This window comes from Neltuma alba, unplaced genomic scaffold, assembly GCF_004799145.2.
Source record: "Neltuma alba isolate B1F8T4 unplaced genomic scaffold, ASM479914v2 tig00012402_pilon, whole genome shotgun sequence".
Classification (NCBI taxonomy): Eukaryota; Viridiplantae; Streptophyta; class Magnoliopsida; order Fabales; family Fabaceae; genus Neltuma; species Neltuma alba.
The window spans coordinates 392,827-416,983 of record NW_021636895.1 but is presented as its reverse complement, the minus strand read 5'-3'; the positions used below and the strand labels follow the sequence as shown (position 1 = coordinate 416,983).

The following is a 24,157-nucleotide window of genomic DNA, read 5'->3' as shown; positions in this document are numbered from 1 at the left end:
TGAAGGAGAAAAGAAAAGAAAAAGAGCTAGATATGCAGAATAAACTGAACCGAAGCACATAGTTACTTAATTAAACAACCAGTTAACCATTTAACTAACCAAATTGCACTAATGAGCTAAAAATTAGCTAAAAATATTAGAACCTTCACAATTTGTAACTATTCATAAAATGATCTATCAGCAGTTAAACTTTAACCGTTAATAACATTCATATAATGATGATAGTGAGATTAATATTGATACACTGATACATTAATGATTAAATCTAATTTGACCATTAAGTGACTTTAACAAGGGGTGAGTGAGGAATTGGTGAATGTGGAGACATAATGTGAGTACTGTGAGGTGACATAAGCCAACTCTCATCAAATCTTTTCGATGACGAGGAATTAACCCTCAGACCAGTCATGCGTTGCCTACGTTTAATTACATTCTTTGCTTTCTCTGCTTCTTTTCCCACAAATACCTCGATTCTTCTCAGTGCTACTTTCACTGTTTCATCATCCATGTTAGCGAAGCAAACCCTAAACCACCCTGACTCACTGCAGCTAAAAGATGATCCTGGGGATATATTCAGCTTCACTTCATTTACTATCACACGCCATAGCTTCATTTCCCCTTCAACTGTTTGTTCTTTTAACAAACTTCTCAGGTTCATCCAGCAGAACAGGCCGGCATTGCTTGGAAGGCAAGTAATCCCCATCTTCTCAAGTCCCATTGTGAACAAACTGTGCCTCTTAGCCAACCTTTGGGAGCTCTCTGCCAGAAACTTATCAACAAAATCATCATCTAAGAGCATATCAGCCAACATGTGTTGAGTCTGTGAAGACACTAATCCAAAGCTTGACATTTTGCGAGCACAGCTGACGACAATGTCGTTGTATGAATAAATAATGCCAACTCTGAAGCCAGGAAAGCCCATGTCCTTTGAAAGACTATAGACTATGTGAATGAGATCTTTGTTGCAGAACTCCATGTCTTGGATGATCTCAGAGACACTTACAAAGCTTGGTGTGGTGAACACTGTGGCTGCATAGATTTCATCACATACTAAATGGATGTTCTTTTCGTTGATGAAGGTTACGAGGCTTTTCATCGTCTCTCTGTCTAAGGTGGTGCCCAAAGGGTTTGATGGGTTGGTTAAGAGCAAACCCTTCACATTGATGTTGTCTTCTTCAGCTTTCTTGTAGGCTCTTTCAAGAGCGTCTCTAGTTATTTGGAAGTTGTTGGAGCTATCACAGTGGACAGGAACTATTTGTACACCAGTTCGCCAACACAAGTCACGAGCATATCTGAAATTGAATTTGAAATATATATGAGTAAAACCATATATATCATAATTCTTATAAATATGTACCAACGAACGTATTGGACTTGGATAATTAATTAAGCTTGTCGTCTATGATCCTGACAAAGTCTCTTGTTTTGACTAATGCACAATAGGGGTCCATAATAGATTACTGGGGCATTGAAAGAGCAAAAGGGATGATGTTTAGACACTTAACAAGATTAACAATTGCAAAAGATCATTCATGGAGGTTTTCATATGGTTCCAAAGGTCAGTTGCAAGCTGCAGGGTCCACTAAGCTTTTGTTAATTCAGTGTTCTCTTTTGGATTTTTAAAAAAAAATGAAAACCCAAATCTTTTTGACCTATATGTATGCAATAATTCATTGAACCGATTCCCATTTGAAAAATATCTTTTGGACAATATGATGTCTTGAGACCGTGAGCTGACGGAGTTCCGTAGATGAGAAATTAGTAATCATATGAAGAATTTTTTACTGTCACAAATTGACTATAAATAAAATGAATCGTGTCAAAGTATTAATTTTCGTCACACATTAAATATATGACATAATAATAAAAAAACCTTATTTATCACGATCAATGTATATTTCTCTTCATGGTCGAATGAACAGTTAATTGTTTTAGTTCTTATTCCGACAGAGAAGCAGTTAGCTGTACAAATAAGATTTCAATAATGCCAACTGCAAAAGGACTTTAATTACTTGTTGATTTTTAATTAAGTATTTGTAGTCACTAATTTCCTCTTTGATCAAGACAAAGATATTGTGTTTCTAACGCCAATTTCAAAGGGAGAGAATATTAACACACACACATATATATGTTTGCTTCTTAACTATAGGTGAGTGGGACGGGAAGATACATTGAATTTGAAAGGACATAGAAAATAGAGGGTACATACGCTGGATAATAAGGAGTGGGAATGAGAAAAGCATCTCCAGGATCAGCCAAACAGAACATTATGACCTCGTTTGCTCCCGTGGCCCCCCCACTCATCACTACACGACTTTCATCGAACTTCACCTTTCCTCCTCTCACTTTTGACATAAAGTTTGCCACACCCTGCAAATCGCACACAGTAAAAAAGCCCATTTCTCAGTATCAACCCTATACCATATAGTTGATATATATCATATATATATATAGATATATGTTTATACCTTTGTGAACTTGGGGAGGCCATGATAGTCCTGAAAGATAGCAACATCGCTGAAGTGGTGTAGCCCTTCGGGAGTGCAAATGGAAGCCTCCGGGTGATTTCTCATCCACTCTTGTATCAGATCAAAACAGAGCTGAGAGGGAAAAAATGAAAAGAACCCATATGTACAAGTCAGTCAACATATCAAACACCTTGCAATCATAGTGTTCTATAATATCGGAACTGTGGTTGTATAAACCTGATTTTCTGCGAGACCCATCTGGAGAACCCCGTGAGGATTGTGTGTGGGGTGAAATGGGTCTCTGTCATAAGCCTTCCATCCATCAAAATAAGCAGAGTTCTCTCCGTGTTGGTCATTCACTGCCATCCTTGAAAGAAGCCCGTGGCTCTCATTTCCAAAACCCATCTTTCAATATTTGAATAAAAAGAACACGAAGAAGACGATAAGTTGAAGGGTCACAGTGTTGTGTGTTAAGGAGGGAAAGATCAAGAAGATATTAGAGATAGAGTTGTTAGCGATGAAGTGCAGAGATGGAGAAAAGAGGGTGGGAATTTATAGGCAGAGGAGAAAGCCATAAATGGCAAAGTCTGCTTTGAAGTTCCAAGCCTTCTTTTGCCGACCATCGAGGAAAGAAATGAAGAATCACTGACTGAATTCCTTCGCCATCCTGCGTGTCACGTGACAATGTTTGACTCAGCCAATTCTAAATATAATATACACGTTTGAATTCTATGTAAATATTTTCAAGTTTTATTTTTTGCCCCTCCAAGATTTACATTTTTTTTTTTTTAACTTTTACACCGATCTAATCATTTCGCGTTAAAGGAAAAAAAAAACGCGAACACAAACCCACTCACATATCCATCACATACTCTCTTAGATTTTGAACCCACGGCCTCTCTCATTTAAGATTTATATATTTGAAAATAAGTATAAAGAGTGAAAGAATAGTATCGCGGTGAATAGCTTTAGCTTTCTAATTCCCATGTGTGTAAAAAGGGATATTAAAAGCTGTGACATTTATGAGACTTGCTTTGTTACGTTGTTTTCCCCCCCTAAATGTTAAGTGGTCCTATGTATATCCTTTGAGCTTGGAAGACTTGTTTAACAGGGGAAGCAATAGATTCGGAACATTTCTAGGGAAACACTGGTCGGAAGTTACCTGGGTGTGTGTGTCTTTGACTGAAAGACTAATTATAACTCTAACCTGAAGTAACAAAATGGAAAGAGTTAGGAAATAAAAAATAAAAAGCTTTTTTTTGGGCCAAAAAAACTTATATCCAGTAGTTTCTGGGTTCCTCATTTTATATTTTAATAAAAGCATAATAGTATGTAATTTCCTAATAATAATGACATGTGTAAAAACATATAATTAACTTTCTAGTTTTTTTCTGCCAGCCTAACTTTTTAGTTACATATTATAAAAATTATATATTTATTAAGAGCATAGCCAGATTAAAAGAAGACGTGTATCTTATTTTTAATTATCCTGCTAACGCAACATCAGCCTAGTTTTTTTTTTGGAAGCATCTTATCCTCAATTATAATGTAATTAAGCGCCCAAAAAAAAAATGCAAGTAAGGAATGGTCATTTACTCATTTTAGAGATGATGAGCTTAAAAATACGAGGATGGTAAACATGTAAAATATGATCAAAGTGTTTTTTTTTTATTTTGGGACCTTGAAAAAACATGATGAGATTGTAAGAATACGTAAATTGGAGGAATATGGAAGCGAATACTAAAGAAGAAAGAGTTGGAAAAGTAATTAAGGAATGGTCGGCCTTGAAGAAAAGAAAAAGGGGGCCCACGAGTCAAAGACACTCAACTTATTACCATACGAGGAATGCGCCCCAGCCTTGTCCTCATGGGGCGGCTACACCATTTGGCCCCACACATTAATTCTTTTCTGGCCACTCATTAATTCAACCAAATTTCATTTTAGTCCATTACGATATATTACTGAGTACTTCCTAATTCATTTTCTAAAAGGAAAAATTAAGCTTCCGTTATAAGTCATGAAGTAAAATATTATTATATTTTTCCAACATCATTCCTGTTTAAAATTAAATACAATTTTTTCACTTCTCATCAATATGTTTTCATGATTTCAAGTATAAATAAATTTGGCATTTTTTGTATTTTCAATAAATTTAATGAATTGACTAATAACTATCTTTCATTACGTGTTTGTTTCTGTTTGTAAGACAAATTATAAAATTTAAAGGATATTTAATATTTTTTCTCAATGTATCTGATGTATTAGTATAATTCATGTTTTTTTTTAATCTAGCGTTATCCAGTGCTACGTATGATCGAAGGAGCTAGGTAACGAGGTAAGCTAGGTTAAACTATCGAAGAATATGAGACTTACCCCCCCCCGCTTGGATGAGAAGAAAAGTTGGGAGGAAAGAAAATGAAGAAAGAGAAAACTGAAAGGAAAATATTATCACTCTTTCTGCTTGGATGAGTGAGAGAAAACAGGAAAGAAAGAAAATGTATAAATATCAGAATGACTAAAATGCTCTTATTATAATTAATTGGCAAGAAACTAAATAATTTAGCAAAAAATTATTTTTCTATGTAAAAATAAAAAGGAAATAATTTTTGAACTTAATTAAAATAAAGGAAATAAATAACTTATACATTATGTAATATTTTAATAAAATGATAAAAATCAAATAAAATTAAAGATCATAATAACATGAGAAATTACCCCTGAGAGTTTAAAAAAAAAAGTGGGGGGGGGGAAGATGCAGCCGACTGGATGAATGTGATTACTGGAGCAGCGACGGTGAGAGCTTTTTGGCGCGGGAGAGAAGATGAACGATGCGAGCTTGGCGGAGGGGCAATGTGGAAATGAACCGAAGCGGTGAAAATCTCTCCACTTGTGGAGAGAAATTTTGAGAGGAAAATGGGGTATGGGACCCACCATATTTTTCTCTCCACTTTTCTTTTCTCTCCTATTTTCTTTCTCATCCAAGCAAGGAAAAGTCCATTCCTCTCCCATTTTCTATCCCACTTTTCCTTCCTCTCTCATTTCACTCAATCCAAGCAGAGCACTAGGGGCGGCCGGCCGGGGTGGCAAAGACTTGATAGGAAAATGGGAACAAACTAAAAGTGAAGTTTTGGAAGGAGAGTATGGGGAGACACGTGGCAGGCATGCATGGAAAGGAAGCCTCCCATCTCGTGGGGAGGGAGGCACATCGCATATTCAAATCACACACATCACTCTTAGTAATGTGTATCTCATATTTTGATTTTGATGGTATTCATGTTTATGAGAGATTCCATTGTATTTTATTTCATCCAAAAAAAAGAGAGATAAGAAAAAAGAATGATTTGGTTTAAAGGAAAATCATAACGAGATGTTAAAAAAAAAAACTAATTATCAATGGGTTCTAATATGATACTCCTCTGGTTCTTAATATAGAATTCAATTGTTGAGTTGGTTTTGCTTCTAAATATAAGACTCATTTTTTATATTTATTAATTTTTTATATATTACTCCTATAGATACTCCCTCAACCATAATCAAGTGGAAGAGAGAGAATGGGTATTAAGAAAGATGGTTATGTTGTTTTAGGAAAAACATGTCATATTTCTTATAATTAACTAACTTACCTAATTTTTTTAATCTAATCAAATTAGTTAAATAGGTCCTATATTAATGATCGGAAAAGTAATTGGTAATTGTCATTCACATTAATTCTCTTTTAAACAAGAGCTTGCAAAAAATGAAAATGACGGAAAGGGAAGGCTATGATTAGAGCAGAGGTGTAATTGGGAAGGGCACACATGCTGCATGCGTGTTAGGTTTTCCCGTCTCACACGCTCCGCGTACCGCTGAACTCATACACGCTATGCATGATTTCATTGCCAACTTTTTCCTTCTCATGTTCTTTCCCTCACTTTAACGTCCTTCCGCGCAATTGAGGTGTTTGGTAAGCCGCCAAAAATACATTTATGGAAAAAAATATTTTTATATAAATTAAGACAAATTCTTTTTTTTTTTAAACATATTTATCGATAATCCCAATACTGGCAGTATTTACTCCTTGCGGGTGAACTTGTAGCTTAGTAACACGAAAGCAACAAATGAGAGATCACTCAGGTTTGATCTTATTTCCAATTTGAGGTTGTTAGGGTCTGATTTTTCAAATAGAAAATAGAATTAATATAATTTTTGGTTCTCGAGTTTACTTTTATTTTAGTTTTTGTCCTTCAATTTTTTTCTATTTAAAATATTGGTCTTTATATTTCAATAAAAACTTAAACTATTTTACCCTTTGAGGAACCAAAACTTACGATCTGAAACTTGAAGGATCAAAACTAAAATGAGAATATTTTTGAAGAACTAAAGATTATATTAACCCAAACAAATATTATCTTACCTCTATAGTAAATATAGGTCTGAAATATAAAATTTTAATTTTATTAAAAAATATTTCTTTCGTACGATTCTTATTAACCTCATATTTTTTCTCACTTTCTTTACCCTCATAATATCGTCATCAAAAGAAGGGTTTTTTAAAAAATGAAGCATATTTTTATATAATAAATATAAATGAGTAATTTAGCCAATTTTTTTTATTTTTCATAGTTAATTAACTAGATTTTTATTTAGGAGGGAGTAGTTATAGTTATAAATATTCAATAGTATAATACATACATGCATATATATATATATAATATATGATGATGATGATCATCTTATCAATTAATTTATACCAACCCATACTCTTCAATAGCGATATATAACACAGCACAGCTCATTCATGATGCTTTCATTCAATGTTAGTTCAAACATGTCTATGCTTAATTTGTTCGTGCATGCCATACTTTTTCCCCCTTTTCAGACGTGACACATGGGAAATTTGACACTCTTTATTCACGTACAGCAAGAAATAACGTATTTTTAGGGGAAAAAATTACTAATTCTTTTCATTATTTTTACTATTAAATTTTGTAATGAAATAACGATAGATATATATATATCTTTTGATAATATTACATGCTTATTTTAATTAAAATTTCATCCTATTATCAATTTCAATCAATATTAATATGAATATGCCCCTATTTGCAAGATGTCAACATCTCAAAGCTGTCACGTAAGGATCGAGCCAGTTTCCATTGTAAATTAAAACCTATCATAGTATCATGAAAAATTAATAAAGTTAATTATTTATAAAAAAATGTGTTGATTTTTGTAGAATACACTTTCTAATCATATACATTATAAATATCCTTCGATGAAAATTTTCTCAGTAATTATATCTAATCAATAGGGACACTTTGAAAAAAAATTATTGGTTTGGGAGGTGAACTGAACTAAAATATTGTCTTTCAAATCAAAATAAATTTCTTAGCTTCCAACCCCCAAAAAAAAAATCCTTTGCTAGTTCCTATGTTTAAAACCGGAGGTAGTATAATAATTATATTTAGACGGAATAATTAATTTTCAAATGATGATACAAAGTCAAATGAAACTGACTTGTGGCTTACAATGTCTGCAGGCGATCATACATTATTAGCTTCGTATTAGTTAATGATCATGACGTAGATTGACAGGTGTATGTCTGTAGCAAACATTATACTAGTAAGTAACATATCTTATGTATATTTTTTACCCGTTAGATTAAAAAAGTTAGGTAAGTTAGTTAATTATAAGAAATATGACATAGATTAACTGGTATATGTCTATAGCAAACGTTATACCAGTAAGTAACAATATTACATATATTTTTTACCCGAAAAAATATTATATAAATAACCATATAGTAGTACATTATTTTCCTTTTAATTTAGATCGAGTCTGTCGACATTGAATTGTTTTATTAAATTGGAAGGGCTATAAATTAAAAGATATTTCTGCCGACGGCCAAACCAGGAAAAACCCACTCTTAAACCTCTAATATCTTTAGTCTCAACCTATCCATATGAAGACGTCGATCAACTTTATGATAATCACATTTTTCAAATTTTAGGTGTATTATTAATTCACTCTAACTTATCCGATGGGCACTGCAACATCACAGTTTTTTTTTTGGGGGGGGGGGGTTTGGTTCCAAATGTTGTCTGCCATAATTTCAATATCTTCTTCATTCAGCTACTTTGTTTCTGGTGATTAGGCTTAATTTACAGGTCGTGTGAGAGTGTCACGAGCCATATGTTGTTAGCTAGGTAGGACTATACGCGTAAAAATAAAAGATCTGGATAGTTTGTTATTTCTTAAATAAAAATAGATTAATCAATAATAAGAGATTATTTATTATTTGCAGAAATTTAAATATTGAGAGGTTTGACTTTGGATAATGTTTTCGTAATTTCAAGAGTACGATTGTGTGATAGAGGTTGATCATCCCAAAAGGGGAAGAGTATTAAAACATTGAGTGTGTCTGTCTTTTTTTAGCTCAAATCTAATTACTCCTCTGGTCCTTAATATAGGATCCAACTGTTGAGTTGGTTTTGATCCTAAATATAAGACCCACTTTTATATTTATCAGTTTTTTCTAACTACCCCTATGAATATTCTCTCAACCATAATCAAGTAGAAGATGAAAAATGAGTATTAAGAAAAATGATTATTGTGACAACTGTTCTTTCCAAACCATTTTCGATAAATCCAACAATTTATTTGGATGATTAACCATGATAGAAAAGAATAAACCTTAAATTTTAAAATCGCTATCATGGTTAAAAGAAATAAACTTATAATAAGAGTAACATCGATCGTTACCCTTGGGCCTTGGACTTCCAGAGTCCAGAAATATCATTCCACCATTAGCCCAAACCAAACTTATATTTTCAACCATACGAACTGATAAATCAGTTTAATATAAACTATAGAGCTCATTAGTCAAAAGTCAACACACTCAAAAGAGCATTACATGCAGAGTCTAAAATGTCTCGGACCTCCTCACGGCCCTATCATACCAGATAGTAGTAATTAAAGTATTATTTTACATCATGATAGTAGATGAGCCCTATGTGGCAATATATAACAAGTCAACACATAGAACAAAAGCAGGGAGGCTATACAAGCTATAACAGCACACTATGCCTCCGGAGCCTTCCCTGATGGGCCACCACCTGAACTATCGCCTGAAAATGTTAAACCACGGGGTGAGACAAATGCCTCAGTAACCAACTTTCCAACTCATCACACATACTAACACGTGCTCGTGAGGTGTCAAGTGGGACAGTTATAAATTCTCGAGAACTATAGATATATCCATAGAAATATAATTTCAATCATCCAAACCCTCACTATGGGGCCAACACACAAGCCACATAAGTCTATCCCTCACTCTGGGGGATCAATCAAACATATGGGCCTATCCCTCACTCTGGGGGACGAATAAGAAGCCACAAAGGCCTATCCCTCACTATGGGGGACGAAAGAAGAAGCCAACCAATGTGCACCAATGGTGGCCTTACCACGTGGTAGGATAGGACTCAATCCAAAATCCAAATAACCACCAATCATTCACAATATAATAAAAATGTCTCAATCTTTTCTCAGTATAATCCATAAGATATAAATCATATATCTTTTCCAAACTTCTCAATCACAATCCAAAAATCCCACAAGACAATTTTCATAGCTCAAAAGATATAACATATCTACTCAAGTTCCAAATATCAAATATTATTCTAAAAATAGCAAAACACTCACAAACAACATATTAGCACATATAACAAGTGGAAAGTGGTTACCTCTCGCCAAAGCAATACTAAGGATTACCACAAGGTCAATCCTTTGCTCAACCAATAATTAATCTACACAATTAATATAACCACATATTAATATAAATTAATTAATTAATTAAACTTCTCTATATTATTTAAATTTTTACTCTAAATTCCCACAACTCTCATAACCCAAAAATTATTAAGTATTTTAGCAACAATTTAAAATTTCTAACAACCCCAAATTATTTATTTACCACCTCCAAATTATTTACCTTAATAAAAAGGATTTTCAACAATTTCTAAATATAAAATTATTATATTATATTATTTTTCAATTACTTTTTTTTTTTTAAGGATATTACAATTATGGTATTTTAGGAAAAACATGTCACATTTTTTATAATTAACTAACTTACCTAACTTCCTTAATCTAATCAAATTAGTTAAATGGGTCTTATATTAAAGACCGGAGGAGTATATGTGAGATTTCTCCTTTTGCATTAAGTTAAAAACAAAACTTATGTTTATATCTATTACATCAAGTTCTCTAATCACACATGGTCATGTGTCTTTTTTATTTCATATGGATTTACAATTAAATTCTATTAAATACTAACATTTTAAGAACAGGATTAGAGAACTTGTTACAGATGAGCATAGCCAACCCATTTAATTTGTTGCCTTAATGGACATGGCACTTGTTCAGAGTTGCAGGAACATATTGCCTTTCCTTCAGCCTTTCATTTTTGCCACTCATTTTAAAATTATAGATATAACTGTCCCTTTCAATGTAAACCATACGAGATCGAACCAAAATGGTTTATAGGAATAATGGTCAAATAATTAAAACCTTTACTCTATAACACACACACACACACACACACACACACACACACACACACACTCTTTTTCTGGTCTGAATGGCTGAGACTCTGCCATACATTTTTTGTTGTGGTGGTAATTAAATTAATTAGTAAGTTATTCAGATTCATTGAAAGAGAAGGTTGGGGTATGGCTCATTCTGGCAGACTTCAAAAGACAAATTTAATAAGAAGAGATGGATACTGCTAATAAAGCTAACCCACTCATCACGCACTAGCTTTATACATAACTAAGCCTATGGTAGGAAAAGGAGCAAGCATGCATATTGATGTTGCATTTATATATACTTGTATAACTTTGGCAGCTTCATCATCGTTATATTTTGTCTAAGTTTGAATATTGTTAGAAATTTTAGGATTCAGTTTAGATGGGTTATGAAGCATATTTCATGCCCATAAAAAAGATAAACGTGGAATACTCATATTAATTTATATCATCTGGATTGATTTTGGATAGTCCGAATCCAGTTTAAATTTTTTATATTTTAAATAATTTTTTATTTTAATATATCTAGAATTTAAAATGAAAATGATTTTATAAATAATACTCCTTAATAAACTAAATTTATTTTATTATAACCATAAGCTCATGAGTAATGAATGAGAAGCTGATGGATTAATTACCACTCAAGTGATGAGTATTAAAATTGGACGAGTTTGATATTTTAATGTGTATAATCTAAAATAAAAATTATCTTTTAACTCTCACTTTCTCAAAGAGAAATTATCTGTTGAAAATTTAATTCGAACTATGTAAATCTCACTGCAGCCATTAAATTTTAATTTTTATTAGGTAATTGACGTAAGTACGTGCGTGAGTGATTATGTGCATGGCACAGCTGCCCACGTGCTGGCAGCACAAATGAAAATATTTTTATTCAGGTTGTAGTGATATTCACGGCCGCACTTTGACCATTTTTTCTCTTTTCTTATCCTAAGACCGATTTATTAATTTATCCATCCAATATAGTGCTGGTTTTTTCAACATTAACATTCCTCTGCAGTTTTATATATATTTTTCTCTTAAAAACTATAAAAATAGTTAGCTTTTTTTTTTTTTGGAATGTTCAATGTTTTATCCTCTTCCCCCAAATTGAAAACTTCGGCTTTCCAATTAGAATTATTAATTATCAATTCATAAAAACATGTAATATGAATATTCACATAAATCGAAGACTACTAAAGAACACATTAATTAATACGAGATTAGGCTATCGAGAACAAAAACAAAAAACTTTGACGATTAGTCTATGACCGATCCACCTTCATGAACTCAATTGCTCATCGTTTGCTATGAATTGTGTTTTATTCAAAGCTTTCTCAAATAAAGCTAATGATTAAATTATTTTTAAATTACTCCTTTTAAGGCTGCCTGGGCATGTAAGTAGAGTATCATTCAGTATTTTAATTAAATTGTGTTAGTTTGGCTTCAATAACTGACATACTTTTTCTAATTAATAATTGACTAATATATACCATAACTAGCAGACACAAAATCCAGGCGCATCCTTTTCAAACGCACTACAGATTAAAAAAAAAAAGTATTTATAAATTATTCAATTGTATTTGTGGTGTTGCCCATCGATATGCAAGCATTAATTAATCACTATGGTCTTATTATTAGTATAATATTGTTGGATTAATATATACTACAACAAATGTATGTGGCTTCGGCAAAGTGTTAAGGTTTTGTTGTTTTTGATTATTTTAATTGTTGAGTGCTTTAGTCATAACGTTGGCTTAGGTTGAATTGAAGACTCACAAAGTGCATTCAAAAAAATAAAAAGGTATAGCGCTGTAAGTTTGAAAAAAGATATTTATTATTTGTCGACATTAATTAATTAATCAGTCAAAGTTTCGATAAGAGAGTCTCTTTAATTTGTTGCAATGCTTCTAATTCTAAATTACAATCATCGATTTTGTGCAACTCAAACTCGTTTTCTTTTAGCTTCTGCATTAATTCTCTCATTTTTAGTTGTTTCTAGATGTTAATTATGCAATTTGGCTAACAAAATTCTTAATTATGCACGTGCTTTAATCGCTTTCCACTACGCATGCATATAATTAAGACCATTATTTTGTCTAAAAATATTGAAGATATTATATTACCTCCGGTCTTAATATAAGATTTTATTTAACCTTTATTTTGGTCTTAAATATAAGACCCAAATTCACTTTGTTTATTATACATTTTTTTTCAAAAGAATCATTCTAATAATGATAATTATAGTCAATACACTTGATTAGCAAGGATATTTTAAGAAAAACAACGTCTATTTAGAACAAATAACTAACTCAATTTATTTTTTTATTTTATCAAATTAATCAACTGATTTTTATAATTAAAACGTAGGTAGTACATATTACAAAAGTTATTCCCCGCCCCCGGTCTCTGTGTCTCCGTTGACTTTCAAGTATCTGTTAAGTCGTGGCCAATAACCAAACAAATCAGGCGGTCATTTTTTGACCCAAAAAAAAAACCAGGGGGGTCATTCATTAACCGATGGCGCGTGTTTTTGAGCAACCCCCGTGCTTAGCTACTAGCCTTTTTGAGGCTTGTCACATCAAATCTGCCGGAAAATGACTCGGAATGAAATTATCACTTAAACCATGAATTAATTAACAATCAATAACCACGGATTTGTGGAAAATAAAAATATACCCCCGTAATCAGAATAGTTTTGTTTTAAGCTCCAAAAATTTATTTTCAAATCTATTAACGTCAATTATAAGTATAAAAAATAATTAAAAATATGCTATAAGTTGCTTAAATTTTATAAGTTTAATTAATTATAAAAATCTTTTGCAATCTACAGCTTGTCGGTAAACATTTTTGTTAAGTTTTTTTCACAAGCTGTTTTTTTCCCCCAAAATTTACATCTTCCAATCTTCAGTCAATGGGTTAACATAATTTTAAGGTTGTACTCATTTTAATTTTAATTCATCAAGTTTCAGATCATAGGTTTTAATGTAGGGACAAGTGTTTTAAATTAAAAAAAAAACTTAAAGGACCAAAACTTATGATTTGAAATTTGAGGGATCAAAACAAAATAAAGTTAAACTTGAAAGATCAAAGTTCTTATTAACTCTTAGTAAATTATAACATAATTATAATTTGCAACATGTTTGTAACTAATAATGTCATTTTAATTAGATCCTAGTCGATCTCTGTCACTTCACAAATCGGCGGTTCAAATTCAATGTAATTTAATTTTTTGTGCTGCATGCTTCTCATAGTCATATGAAATTCTTTCCAAATCTTTTACGCTGACTTTGTGTGCTTGATCTTATTCTTTTTACTGCGTGATCATCCTTTACAAGTAATTAATTTATTTAAAATGAGATCATTTTAATCTCTCGCTGATAATTCCTTTCAGTCCAATTCCCATAATCAGGACGCGTCCGCCATCTATTTTGATATCTTCTTACATCGACATAATGCGACAACAAATGTACAGCAAGCGAGATATATACACACACATACACACACACATATATATATTTAAGAATAGGCTGTGAAAAAAAAAAAATAGGCCTGCTTTGCTTGCTATTTTAATTAACAAGAGATTTAACAGTTTTTGTTAAAAAAATAAAAATATGTTTTTATTACGTATTCTAAAAAAAATAAAAATTGTTCTTAAAAACAAAAATATTAAAATATCTCTATCTAAATGTTTACGTTTTATTTTACCAAATCAGAAAAGACGCGGGGATATTGTATTTTTATTAATTAAAAGACTATGTAAATATATAGAAACTTATTCTGTCGCGTCACTCCCCACTTTACTATTTATAATTTTTTTTTCAAGATAATGATTCGTACATATTTTTCAATTAATTTTTTCCTTTCAAAACCAGTTTAAAAAATATTTCTGAGAACATAAAAGAATGAATAGGACCAAACAAGCCCATAATAATCGTTGTCCACGTGTATAATTGAGGTAAAAAAATCAGAAAAATACGTAATTTATGTATAGACATGTTTAATTCTGAACTAAAGCAGTGATGGGGTGTGAGGTGTAAAAGAGATGTTTATATTTTCCTATTTCTATTGGGTTAAAAGAAGGTGACGAAGATGCAAATTAAAGAATCATGTTTCGCATGCATATGGACTTATACTTCCGTTCGTACATGAACCGCGTGCCCCAACTTGACCATCACCTAATTCTCAAACTTTTGATTCAACTCGAGCAACTCAAGAGCAACTCAAACTCTCATGCTTTACTTTACGACTTGTTTTTATCTTCGACTCGTAAATCCTTATTAAATATACTTAAAACTGTATAGCTGGTAATACAGGTTGGACAAGGAAGTTCAATCCGCCAAAAAGGTGGGTTCGGATTGAAAAAAATATCAAGCTACCAAGGTGCGGGTTGAAGCCAACTCGCTTCACCAGCTCTGTTTAAAATCTTTTAATCCATTTATTATAATACATCTAATGATTTAGTACTGTAACTTTTAAAGCCTATTCCTTCTGGGTTTTTAAATAAGAATCTGAAATTTGAGTTGTCTTGATTCTTTTTATAAGATCCCATGCACTTGTTATTGTCTCAGCGTTTAATTTGTTTGTACTATTTTGCGCCTACTTAATCTCGTGTATTATATTAATTAAAATGTTTACTACGTTCCTTTTTATATTTTCTTTTTTTTTAATTTGTCCCTTATAAATACGGGCATGCCTGGGAAAAAAAAGTTCATTTCTTACATATTTATTAATTTTAACTAATTTTTTAAATCACATAATTTAGTTATTAGGCTCTTATAAAGAGGACTAGGAGGAGTAATTGATAAGAGCGAGTAATGAAGGAAGCTAGTGTCATAATCTCTACAATATTCCTCCTGTTTTGAATGTATGAGTTAGTTGGAGAGTTGCTTTTGATTTTAAATACAAAATCTCATAATCAACTTTTTATATCTCATATTTATCAAAAAAATTTAAACTAATTTATTTAATTTATAAACCTTTTTTTTAATTACAAAGGCAAGCTCACGCTTAACACAAAAGCAGCACCAGGGTCAATTAGGCAAGGCACATGCCTCCCTCCCTTGTTAAAAGTCTCCCAAAAATTTTCGTCTGCGACTTAGATTGATTTATAAACTTATATACTTCCTTCGGTTCAAAATATAAGCCAAACTTTATCCATTTATGTTTATAAAAAAAATTAGTTAAAATCAATTTTAAACAATAAATATGTAATGCATATATATATATTTCAAAATATGCCCTTATTAATGAAGAGAATACGTAAAAGATATAATAAATGAATCAGAAAAGAAAGAGAATATATGGGAGTAAAATTGAAAAAAAAAACATATTAAATGCTTAGCCAAAATGAACGTCATCTTATAAAAAAAAAAAAGAAGCTCTTCTAACAAAATTTAGCTTATATTTTGAACTAAAGGTGGTATAATCTAAGCGTGACATGGGGTATTTTAAAAGAATCATATCATATTTGTTAGAACTAAGTAATTCGTTTAGTTTTATTAATTTAATTTAATTAATTAAGTAGTTTTTAAATTAATAATGAGGAGGGTAGCATAAGTTACTTTGTGATGTTAATTAGTACCTTTAGTCTTAATTATAAGACTCTATTTATAGTTTATAAACAGAGTCTTATAATTAGCACGGGACAGTAATGAAAAGTCAGGATCATTATCAAGACACTGCAACTAGCCGTACATGGAGGTGAATATGAAAGAAGAGAGAAGGGTTTGAAGTCCAAGGAGTGATGGGAGCCTGTGAAACACGTTCGAGTTGTCCAACAAAATGGGAGACGTTACCTTCCGCACGCGCGTCACGCCCATATATTCTCCAGCACACTCCGGAGTATTTAATATAAAAACTAATTTAATTTTTATTTTAATTTTAAATATAAATTTTTAATTTATTTTACCTCTCATATTTATTTATTCTTTTCAAGATAGTCCTTGTAATAATAAAATTTTTAATCAATATACTTGATTAGTAAAGATATTTTAGAAAAGATAACACCTATTTATTACTAATAACTAACATAACTAATTTTTTTAATCTACTCAAATTAGTCAACTAGCTCTTATATTAAGAACGGGTTAATATATCGTAAATGAATTTATGTTTCACATTGCACAATTATAGTCCCAATTTTTTCTTTTAGTATGAAGTAATATGCATATATATATTTTGACAATAATAGTTTATTTTGAAATTTACCTGGTAAATTGCAACAGGAGAACCGTGTGTAATTTTTTTTTCAAAATCATGAAGAACGTGCTATACTTATTTTCAGGTCATATACGTACATTTTTATTTCGGAAAAAAATATGTAATGGGGTCGATACATATCTGGCAAGTTAAATAAACTTTTTGACGTTGAAAATATAAACCATTGACTATGTCTGAACATGTTGATTTGTCGAAGAATAATAATTCCTAGTCCATCCATCACCTACGCATCCATTTGACATTTTTTCCCCATATCTGACTTTTACAATCTGACCTTCAAAATATAATCTTGTATTGTACTTAATCGTCGATTTTATTCCCAATTCTTTTTTTTTTTTACCGAAAATTTTATTCCCAATTCACAAGCCTGCAGATCCACTTTGCATTTTGAAAATTCAAAGAATAATATTTCAGGTCATCAAGGAAACTTGTTCACACTAAACTTGTTCATGTAAAATTAAAAGAAAAATCATCACATCATACCTAATAGTATTTAATAATCAGGACGTACAGCTCTCGACTCTATATGTCATCCTCAGTAAGTTATTTAAAATGTTACAAAATCTCTCCGACCAAATTTCCAACTCAATATACTACCTTTAATACTGAATATAAAAATAAAATAACTAATTTGAAGATATTTAAAAGAAATTAGTTAAATTAGTTATTCGTTATAAATATATGTTGATCTTCTTAAACTATCATCTTCAATCATGTGTATTAGATTATTAGAATTACCTCTTAGTATAAATCCTTTATAATCAAAAGAGATATTTTGAAAAAAAATAAAAGACAAAGTAGATTAAGATCTTATACCTATACCTATGACCAAATTCAACCTCTAATTAATTATTATATTAAGTAAGGGACGTACTAATTACTAATCAAGAAATACCAAGACGATGATGATCCGCGACCTTTTCTTTCTTTCATTTCTTTTTTCCCCCTTTTTTTGGTTTGGCAAGTCACTCTGGGATTCAGTTTCGCAGTTAAGCTTGTTATGCGCAGCCTGATAAAAATTAAAATACGAAGGTAGGTAATTAATTTATAAATATTAAAAAATTATTTAAGTTAATTATTTGTAATAAATGTATATTAATTTTTCTAAAATGTTTCTATTTATAAAAACTCCATTTATATATGTAATTAATAGGAATAATTTAAAAAAATTATAAATTTAGGAGATAAAATAAATTAATAAGATATATCTAATACCAAAATAAACATCAGAACTAGCTAATTGGAGGGAGCACCTAGTTCGGATATACAATATGTTTTTTCTTAATTTGTAATTAGTCGGATATTTAAATTTTTTTCACAAAAAATTTAAATAATAATAAAAAAAACAAATGCATTTTCTTAACGCGTAGTCGCGTACGTGTTCTCCCGTGAATATTAAGAAATTGTGCATCATTGCAATTAGTGAAAAATTTCTGCTTTACTGACTTGCTGTGACCACATGTGCCGTTAATTTTGACCTAACACGCTTGTAACCTTAGCATTGTACGGCTATTAGCACCTTAAACAACTAAGAGGGTTTTTTTTATTAGATTTTTTAAAAATAATTTTACAAAATACAAGGTATAATTATATGGAAAGAGTTTTGTTTTGATGAGTTGCATGAAAACACTTTTTAAGTACTTTTTTAATATACCAAAGTCACCTGTAAGACGAGAAATCATTATTAATTATACCTTTAAATTGCTGATAACATTGTTATATATATGTGTGTGTGGTGTTTATTACAGTGATAAAACAAAATTATCTTATATTTTATAGTACAAAATTACAGATAAAGCAGTAGGGAGGAAATTAGACCAAGCCCGCATGAGATAAGAGTTCTCTAAATCTCGAACGTTTTTTTTTTCTTGGTAGGTATAAATATGTTCCTATTGAAAGTAATCCTGTTTAAGGTATTATTGGATATTAAATGTGAACACCTCTCCTAGTGAGAATTCAAACTTTGGTTCACACATTTACTTCACGCATTTAGTGCTCATACATGATGAGCTAAAGTTTGAATTCTCGCTAAGAGTGGTGTCCATATTTAGTGTTCGAGGGTGCCTCAAAAAAAATTTATCTTCAATAGAAAGATACATGTGCCTATAAAAAAACATATATAAATTGACAGTACTTTTACTGGATTAAGTAAATTTATCATTCAGTGCATGTCAAAATTACAAGTGATTTTTGTTAATTTTACAGCATGATTTTGGATTTTTAATTTAGACTTTTCCACGAAGGCCGGTGACGTATATGATGAGATTTTCAAAAGGGCGACTGGAAAGTGAACTTTACCGTACATAGCATCCACCACTAGTGCTCCTCTATAAATTCTCCCATTCCCTCCCACTCCTCTGCATCAGTGCATCAGCATCCCATCGCCACAACTCACAATTAATTCCTGGCTCTTCACCTCTCTTGTTTCTTTTCTCGCCATTTTACAACACCTCCTAGTAACTGAACCTTAGCTTCCTTTTTTTCCTTTTCACTTGTAAATTTAAGAATGGGTTTGGGGAATGAGGAGAGCCATCAGCTTCTGTCTAACATGGCCATCAATGACAAACACGGGGAAAACTCTCCGTATTTTGATGGATGGAAGGCTTACGACCGAGACCCGTTTCATCCCACGCACAACCCTCAAGGAGTCATCCAGATGGGCCTTGCTGAAAATCAGGTTTTTATATTATATATTCACCAACATCCATCCATCACCAAAACTGATTACAAGGTGTTTGATGGATTGGTCGACTGACTCGGTCGTGTGTGTATGTGTGTGTGTGATTTGGTTTATTTTTCAGCTGTGCTTTGACCTGATACAAGAGTGGATTAGGAACAATCCAGAGGCCTCCATTTGCACTCCGCAAGGACTTCATAACTTCAGAGATGTCGCCATCTTTCAGGACTATCATGGCCTCCCTCGCTTCCGAAATGTATGAGACCATGAATTATTACTGATTATCAGTATGTTGAATGAAACATGAGATGACTTGAAGTGGAGGAATAATTGTTTGTGCTATGTGCAGGGTGTGGCAAAATTCATGTCGAAAGTGAATGGAGGGATGGTGAAATTCGAAGCGGATCGGATAGTAATGAGTGGAGGAGCAACAGGAGCAAACGAGGTCATCATGTTCTGTTTGGCTGATCCTGGAGATGCTTTTCTGATTCCCTCTCCTTATTATCCAGCGTATGTCCCCTCTCTTTCCTCATTTTTCACTCTCTTTTTATAAATATTCAGTATTCATGTTCAGTGCGCCTCAATTATTAACTCCACTGAATGACACTTACGCAGTCATGACACGCGATATGTCTGTTAAGAGTGATTTCAAATCGCATTTGATTCAATGAATTAGGGCAATAGAAAGAGGTCAACAAGCATGTGAATGGAGTCTCTTTTTTAAATCCAAATGAATCACTGATTAACTTAAAGCAGTGTTTCATCAAAAGAAAAATACTTATTAAAGAGCAGTTGACCAGTGGACCCTACTAGCCGTTGACCTTGGGAGCTCAATTAACTTTAAACTCCTCGCTCCCTTACCTGATATTTCTTAAAATTCTAAAACCCTGTCCTGTTATCACATCCATTCATGCAAGGATTGCATTTGTGGTGTGGATTATTAAGACCCGCAAATTAATATAATATAGTCGATATTGCTCGACTAAAACCTGGATATGTTCGATCAATTTGATTTTATTCGTTAGAAAGATATATGATTTTGCTCACATGTAGTTCAAATCCTATTTCAGATATGCCCGTGACTTGTGCTGGCGAACTGGGGTACAAATAATTCCTGTCCACACTGACAGCTCCAACAACTTCCAAATAACGAAAGAAGCTCTTGAAACGGCCTACAAGAAAGCCCAAGAAGACAACCTTAATGTGAAGGGCTTGCTTATAACCAACCCATCAAACCCTTTAGGCACCACCTTAGACAGAAAGACAATGAAAAGCCTAGTAACCTTTATCAATGAAAAGAACATCCATTTGGTGTGTGATGAAATATATGCAGCCACTGTGTTCAGCACACCAAGCTTTGTAAGTGTCTCTGAGATCATCCAAGAAATGGAGTTCTGCAACAGAGATCTCATTCACATAGTCTATAGCCTTTCGAAGGACATGGGGTTTCCTGGCTTCAGAGTCGGGATAGTTTACTCATACAACGACACTGTGGTGAGCTGTGCTCGCAAAATGTCAAGCTTTGGATTAGTCTCTTCACAGACTCAACACGTGCTCGCTTCGATGCTTTCAGATGATGATTTTGTGGACAGATTTCTAGCAGAAAGCTCAAGAAGGTTAGCCAAGAGGCACAATTTATTCACAGAGGGACTTGAGAAGATGGGAATCACTTGCCTTCCAAGCAACGCGGGCCTGTTCTGCTGGATGAACCTGAGAAGTCTGTTAAAAGAGCAAACAGTTGAAGGAGAAATGAAGCTATGGCGTGTGATAGTGAATGAAGTGAAGCTGAATATATCTCCAGGATCGTCTTTCAGTTGCAGTGAGGCTGGGTGGTACAGGGTTTGCTTTGCGAACATGGATGACGAAACCATGGAAGTAGCACTGAGAAGGATCAGAGCATTTGTGGGGAAAGAAGCGAAGAAAGCAGTGGAAGTAATGAAAAATATGCAAAACATTATTAAGAGTTTGAGGGCGAACTTCTCCGCAAGATTCGATGAGTTTATTATGTCACCTTCTTTGAGGTCTCCACATTCACCAATCCCTCACTCCTCCTATGTTAAAGCCTAATTTAAGGCTCACATCAGATTTATTATAAATCATGTTTCTTATATTTCTATTGTTACTGGAAATTAGATTGAATAAAGTTTCCATATAGTTTTCTTAGTTAAATTTGCTTGAAATGTTATTCGATATGAAACATATGAAAAACAGTATTATATTAATATTGTAGTTTTTGTATGAGCAATATTAATTTTATAATTCAGTATCTATATGAAATTAATCATTAACAATTGCGTGCTCCCGTGTCTAGTTCTTTTTATAATAAGGCCATACTAACAACTTTTAATGATCAGATTAAGAAAATTAATGAAAATTAGTTTAATGCGAAAAACTTCTGCACCTTTCCAAATTCACCCTTTGATTCATATAATTGATTGTGGGGAGAGGGGGATGAAAAGAAAGGAACAAGTATTTTATTAAATTTTATAAGGGTTTTTACATTATAACTATCCTTCCAGTTCTGATTATAAACACCTAATAATAACTTTACATAATTTAATAAGTTAGTGAAGACTATTTCTCTTTTAATTTTTGTAAAATATCAAAATTATCCTCAATAAAATCATTAATTAGAGGAGTTTGGTTAATTAGTGAAGGATGTTAGATAAAAAGAATGAATGCTTTAAACAAATTAAAATATATTATATTATAAAACATGCTGAAGGTGCTTGTATTATATAAAGCCAGAAAGGAGTGAAAAAATAGAATGTTATAGAGGAACAATTTTAGTTAACCACGACGGTACTGTTGGATATTACAAGCACGATGGTGTGTTGATCCGGGATTATTGGACAAATTGCGAAAACAATTAATATAATAATAATAAGGTAATTAACCTAGTTATAATGATTAATGCCAACCCACTAAGACCCTACATGACACGATGGTGATTCAACTTAAATGGTGGCTTTATTTTCTGAATTCCCTTTATGATTAATTCATGAATCTGTCGCGCTCTCGGAGGCAACCTTATTTGGACGACAACCTTTTTAGTGACTTTATTATACTCATAATACTTTTGATTCGTGTTCCAGAGCATCAACTTCAAAAATCTTTAATACAGGACTTTTTACAAATTTAATAAAACACACATATATATACATACATACATATATACATGCATGCATGCATACATACATACATATAAATTATCCTCGAAAGTGCCATTCTCTCTTTCTAATGCCTTTTCCATCTTTTCTCCCTTGTGAATTAGAGGATAATTTTGGGAAGTTGTAAAAAGTACTACATTCGGTTCTTAATATAAGACCCTATTTGACTTTTATCTTGGTCCTAAGTATAAACCCCAGTCCACTTTGTCTCTCATATTTATATATTTTTTTTGGCCAAAATAACCCTTCTAACGATGATAGTTCTAGTCAATAAACTTGATTAGTAAGGATATTTTAGGAAAGACAACACTTATTTAGGACAAATAGCTAACTCAAGTTACTTTCTTAATCTCCTCAAATTAGTCAACTGACTCTTATAATTAGGACCAGAGGTAGTATTAACTATTATTAATTAAATTTAACTAACTTTCTTAATGTTGAAGAAGTAATCAGTATAATCTTATAGAACAGATCAGAGGCAACAAAATCTACCATTCATAAAAAAAATTCAATATGGATCATCATATAGTTATCTGTAAGTTACAGTACATGCAAACAGGAAATATCGGGTCACACACGCGCACATATATAATTACTTGCCAGCTTATAGACAGAATTAAGCGTATCCACTTGTGTGTGTGTGTGTGTGTGTGTGTGTGTGTGTGTGTGTGTGATATTGGTGTGTGCCCAGGTGCGTTAGCTTATCATCAGCATTTTATATGCATTTTGGTCGAAGTTTGAATAATTTAATAATTTTTTATTGGAAGACAGAGGCAGAGATTCTTTGATAGTACTGATAGCTCAAAGCATTTTGATTGATTGATTAATTAATATTACTGCCTGATTATGTGCTTCAGGCTAGTATTGTTGCAAGAATACTTCATACATATGTGTAAGACTTATTATGAAGTGATTAATAATTTAAAATTTTCCAATTTGAATTTAGAATATACATTAAATCCAAACACCACCGATTATTCTCTGAAAGAATTAAACTACTAATCATTCTAGGGCAGGTCTGATGAGCACGATATTATATTATTTGAAAATTACTTTTTG

The 24,157-nt window shown here is 32.1% G+C and overlaps 2 protein-coding genes across 4 annotated transcripts; one reads left to right on the top strand and one right to left on the bottom strand.

Annotated features, from left to right (window-relative positions):
- Positions 1-277: 277 nt before the first annotated feature.
- Positions 278-9,084, bottom strand: LOC114726772 (1-aminocyclopropane-1-carboxylate synthase-like). 2 transcript variants are annotated; one of them, XM_028913472.1, is made up of 5 exons: positions 9,068-9,084; positions 2,706-2,853; positions 2,469-2,600; positions 2,210-2,370; positions 278-1,292 (listed from the first exon to the last, which is right to left on the bottom strand). In XM_028913472.1, the coding sequence occupies exons 1-5, from the start codon at positions 9,082-9,084 to the stop codon at positions 278-280; spliced, it is 1,473 nt and encodes a 490-aa protein (XP_028769305.1). The 2 variants fall into 2 exon arrangements, with proteins under 2 accessions (XP_028769305.1, XP_028769304.1); XM_028913471.1 differs by lacking the exon at positions 9,068-9,084 and having other exon boundaries at positions 2,706-2,873.
- A 7,877-nt stretch (positions 9,085-16,961) lies between these two features.
- On the top strand, positions 16,962-21,995 carry LOC114726770 (1-aminocyclopropane-1-carboxylate synthase-like). Of its 2 annotated transcripts, XM_028913469.1 has the most exons (5): positions 16,962-16,970; positions 19,779-19,928; positions 20,053-20,184; positions 20,278-20,438; positions 20,999-21,995. In XM_028913469.1, the coding sequence occupies exons 2-5, from the start codon at positions 19,800-19,802 to the stop codon at positions 21,993-21,995; spliced, it is 1,419 nt and encodes a 472-aa protein (XP_028769302.1). In that variant the 5' UTR covers positions 16,962-16,970; positions 19,779-19,799. The 2 variants fall into 2 exon arrangements, with proteins under 2 accessions (XP_028769302.1, XP_028769301.1); XM_028913468.1 differs by lacking the exon at positions 16,962-16,970 and having other exon boundaries at positions 19,758-19,928.
- The last annotated feature ends 2,162 nt before the right edge of the window (positions 21,996-24,157 follow it).

Excerpts from the sequence above, each read along its gene's own strand:
- LOC114726772 (XM_028913471.1), bottom strand. The coding sequence starts at position 2,873 with ATGGGTTTTGGAAATGAGAGCCACGGGCTTCTTTCAAGGATGGCAGTG. Across the intron at positions 2,601-2,705 it reads TGGGTCTCGCAGAAAATCAG|CTCTGTTTTGATCTGATACA; the intron begins GTTTATACAACC and ends TTTCCCTCTCAG. Across the intron at positions 1,293-2,209 it reads CCCACTCCTTATTATCCAGC|ATATGCTCGTGACTTGTGTT; the intron begins GTATGTACCCTC and ends ATTCAATTTCAG.
- LOC114726770 (XM_028913468.1), top strand. The coding sequence starts at position 19,758 with ATGGGTTTGGGGAATGAGGAGAGCCATCAGCTTCTGTCTAACATGGCC. Across the intron at positions 20,185-20,277 it reads GCCTCCCTCGCTTCCGAAAT|GGTGTGGCAAAATTCATGTC; the intron begins GTATGAGACCAT and ends TGCTATGTGCAG. Across the intron at positions 20,439-20,998 it reads CCCTCTCCTTATTATCCAGC|ATATGCCCGTGACTTGTGCT; the intron begins GTATGTCCCCTC and ends ATCCTATTTCAG.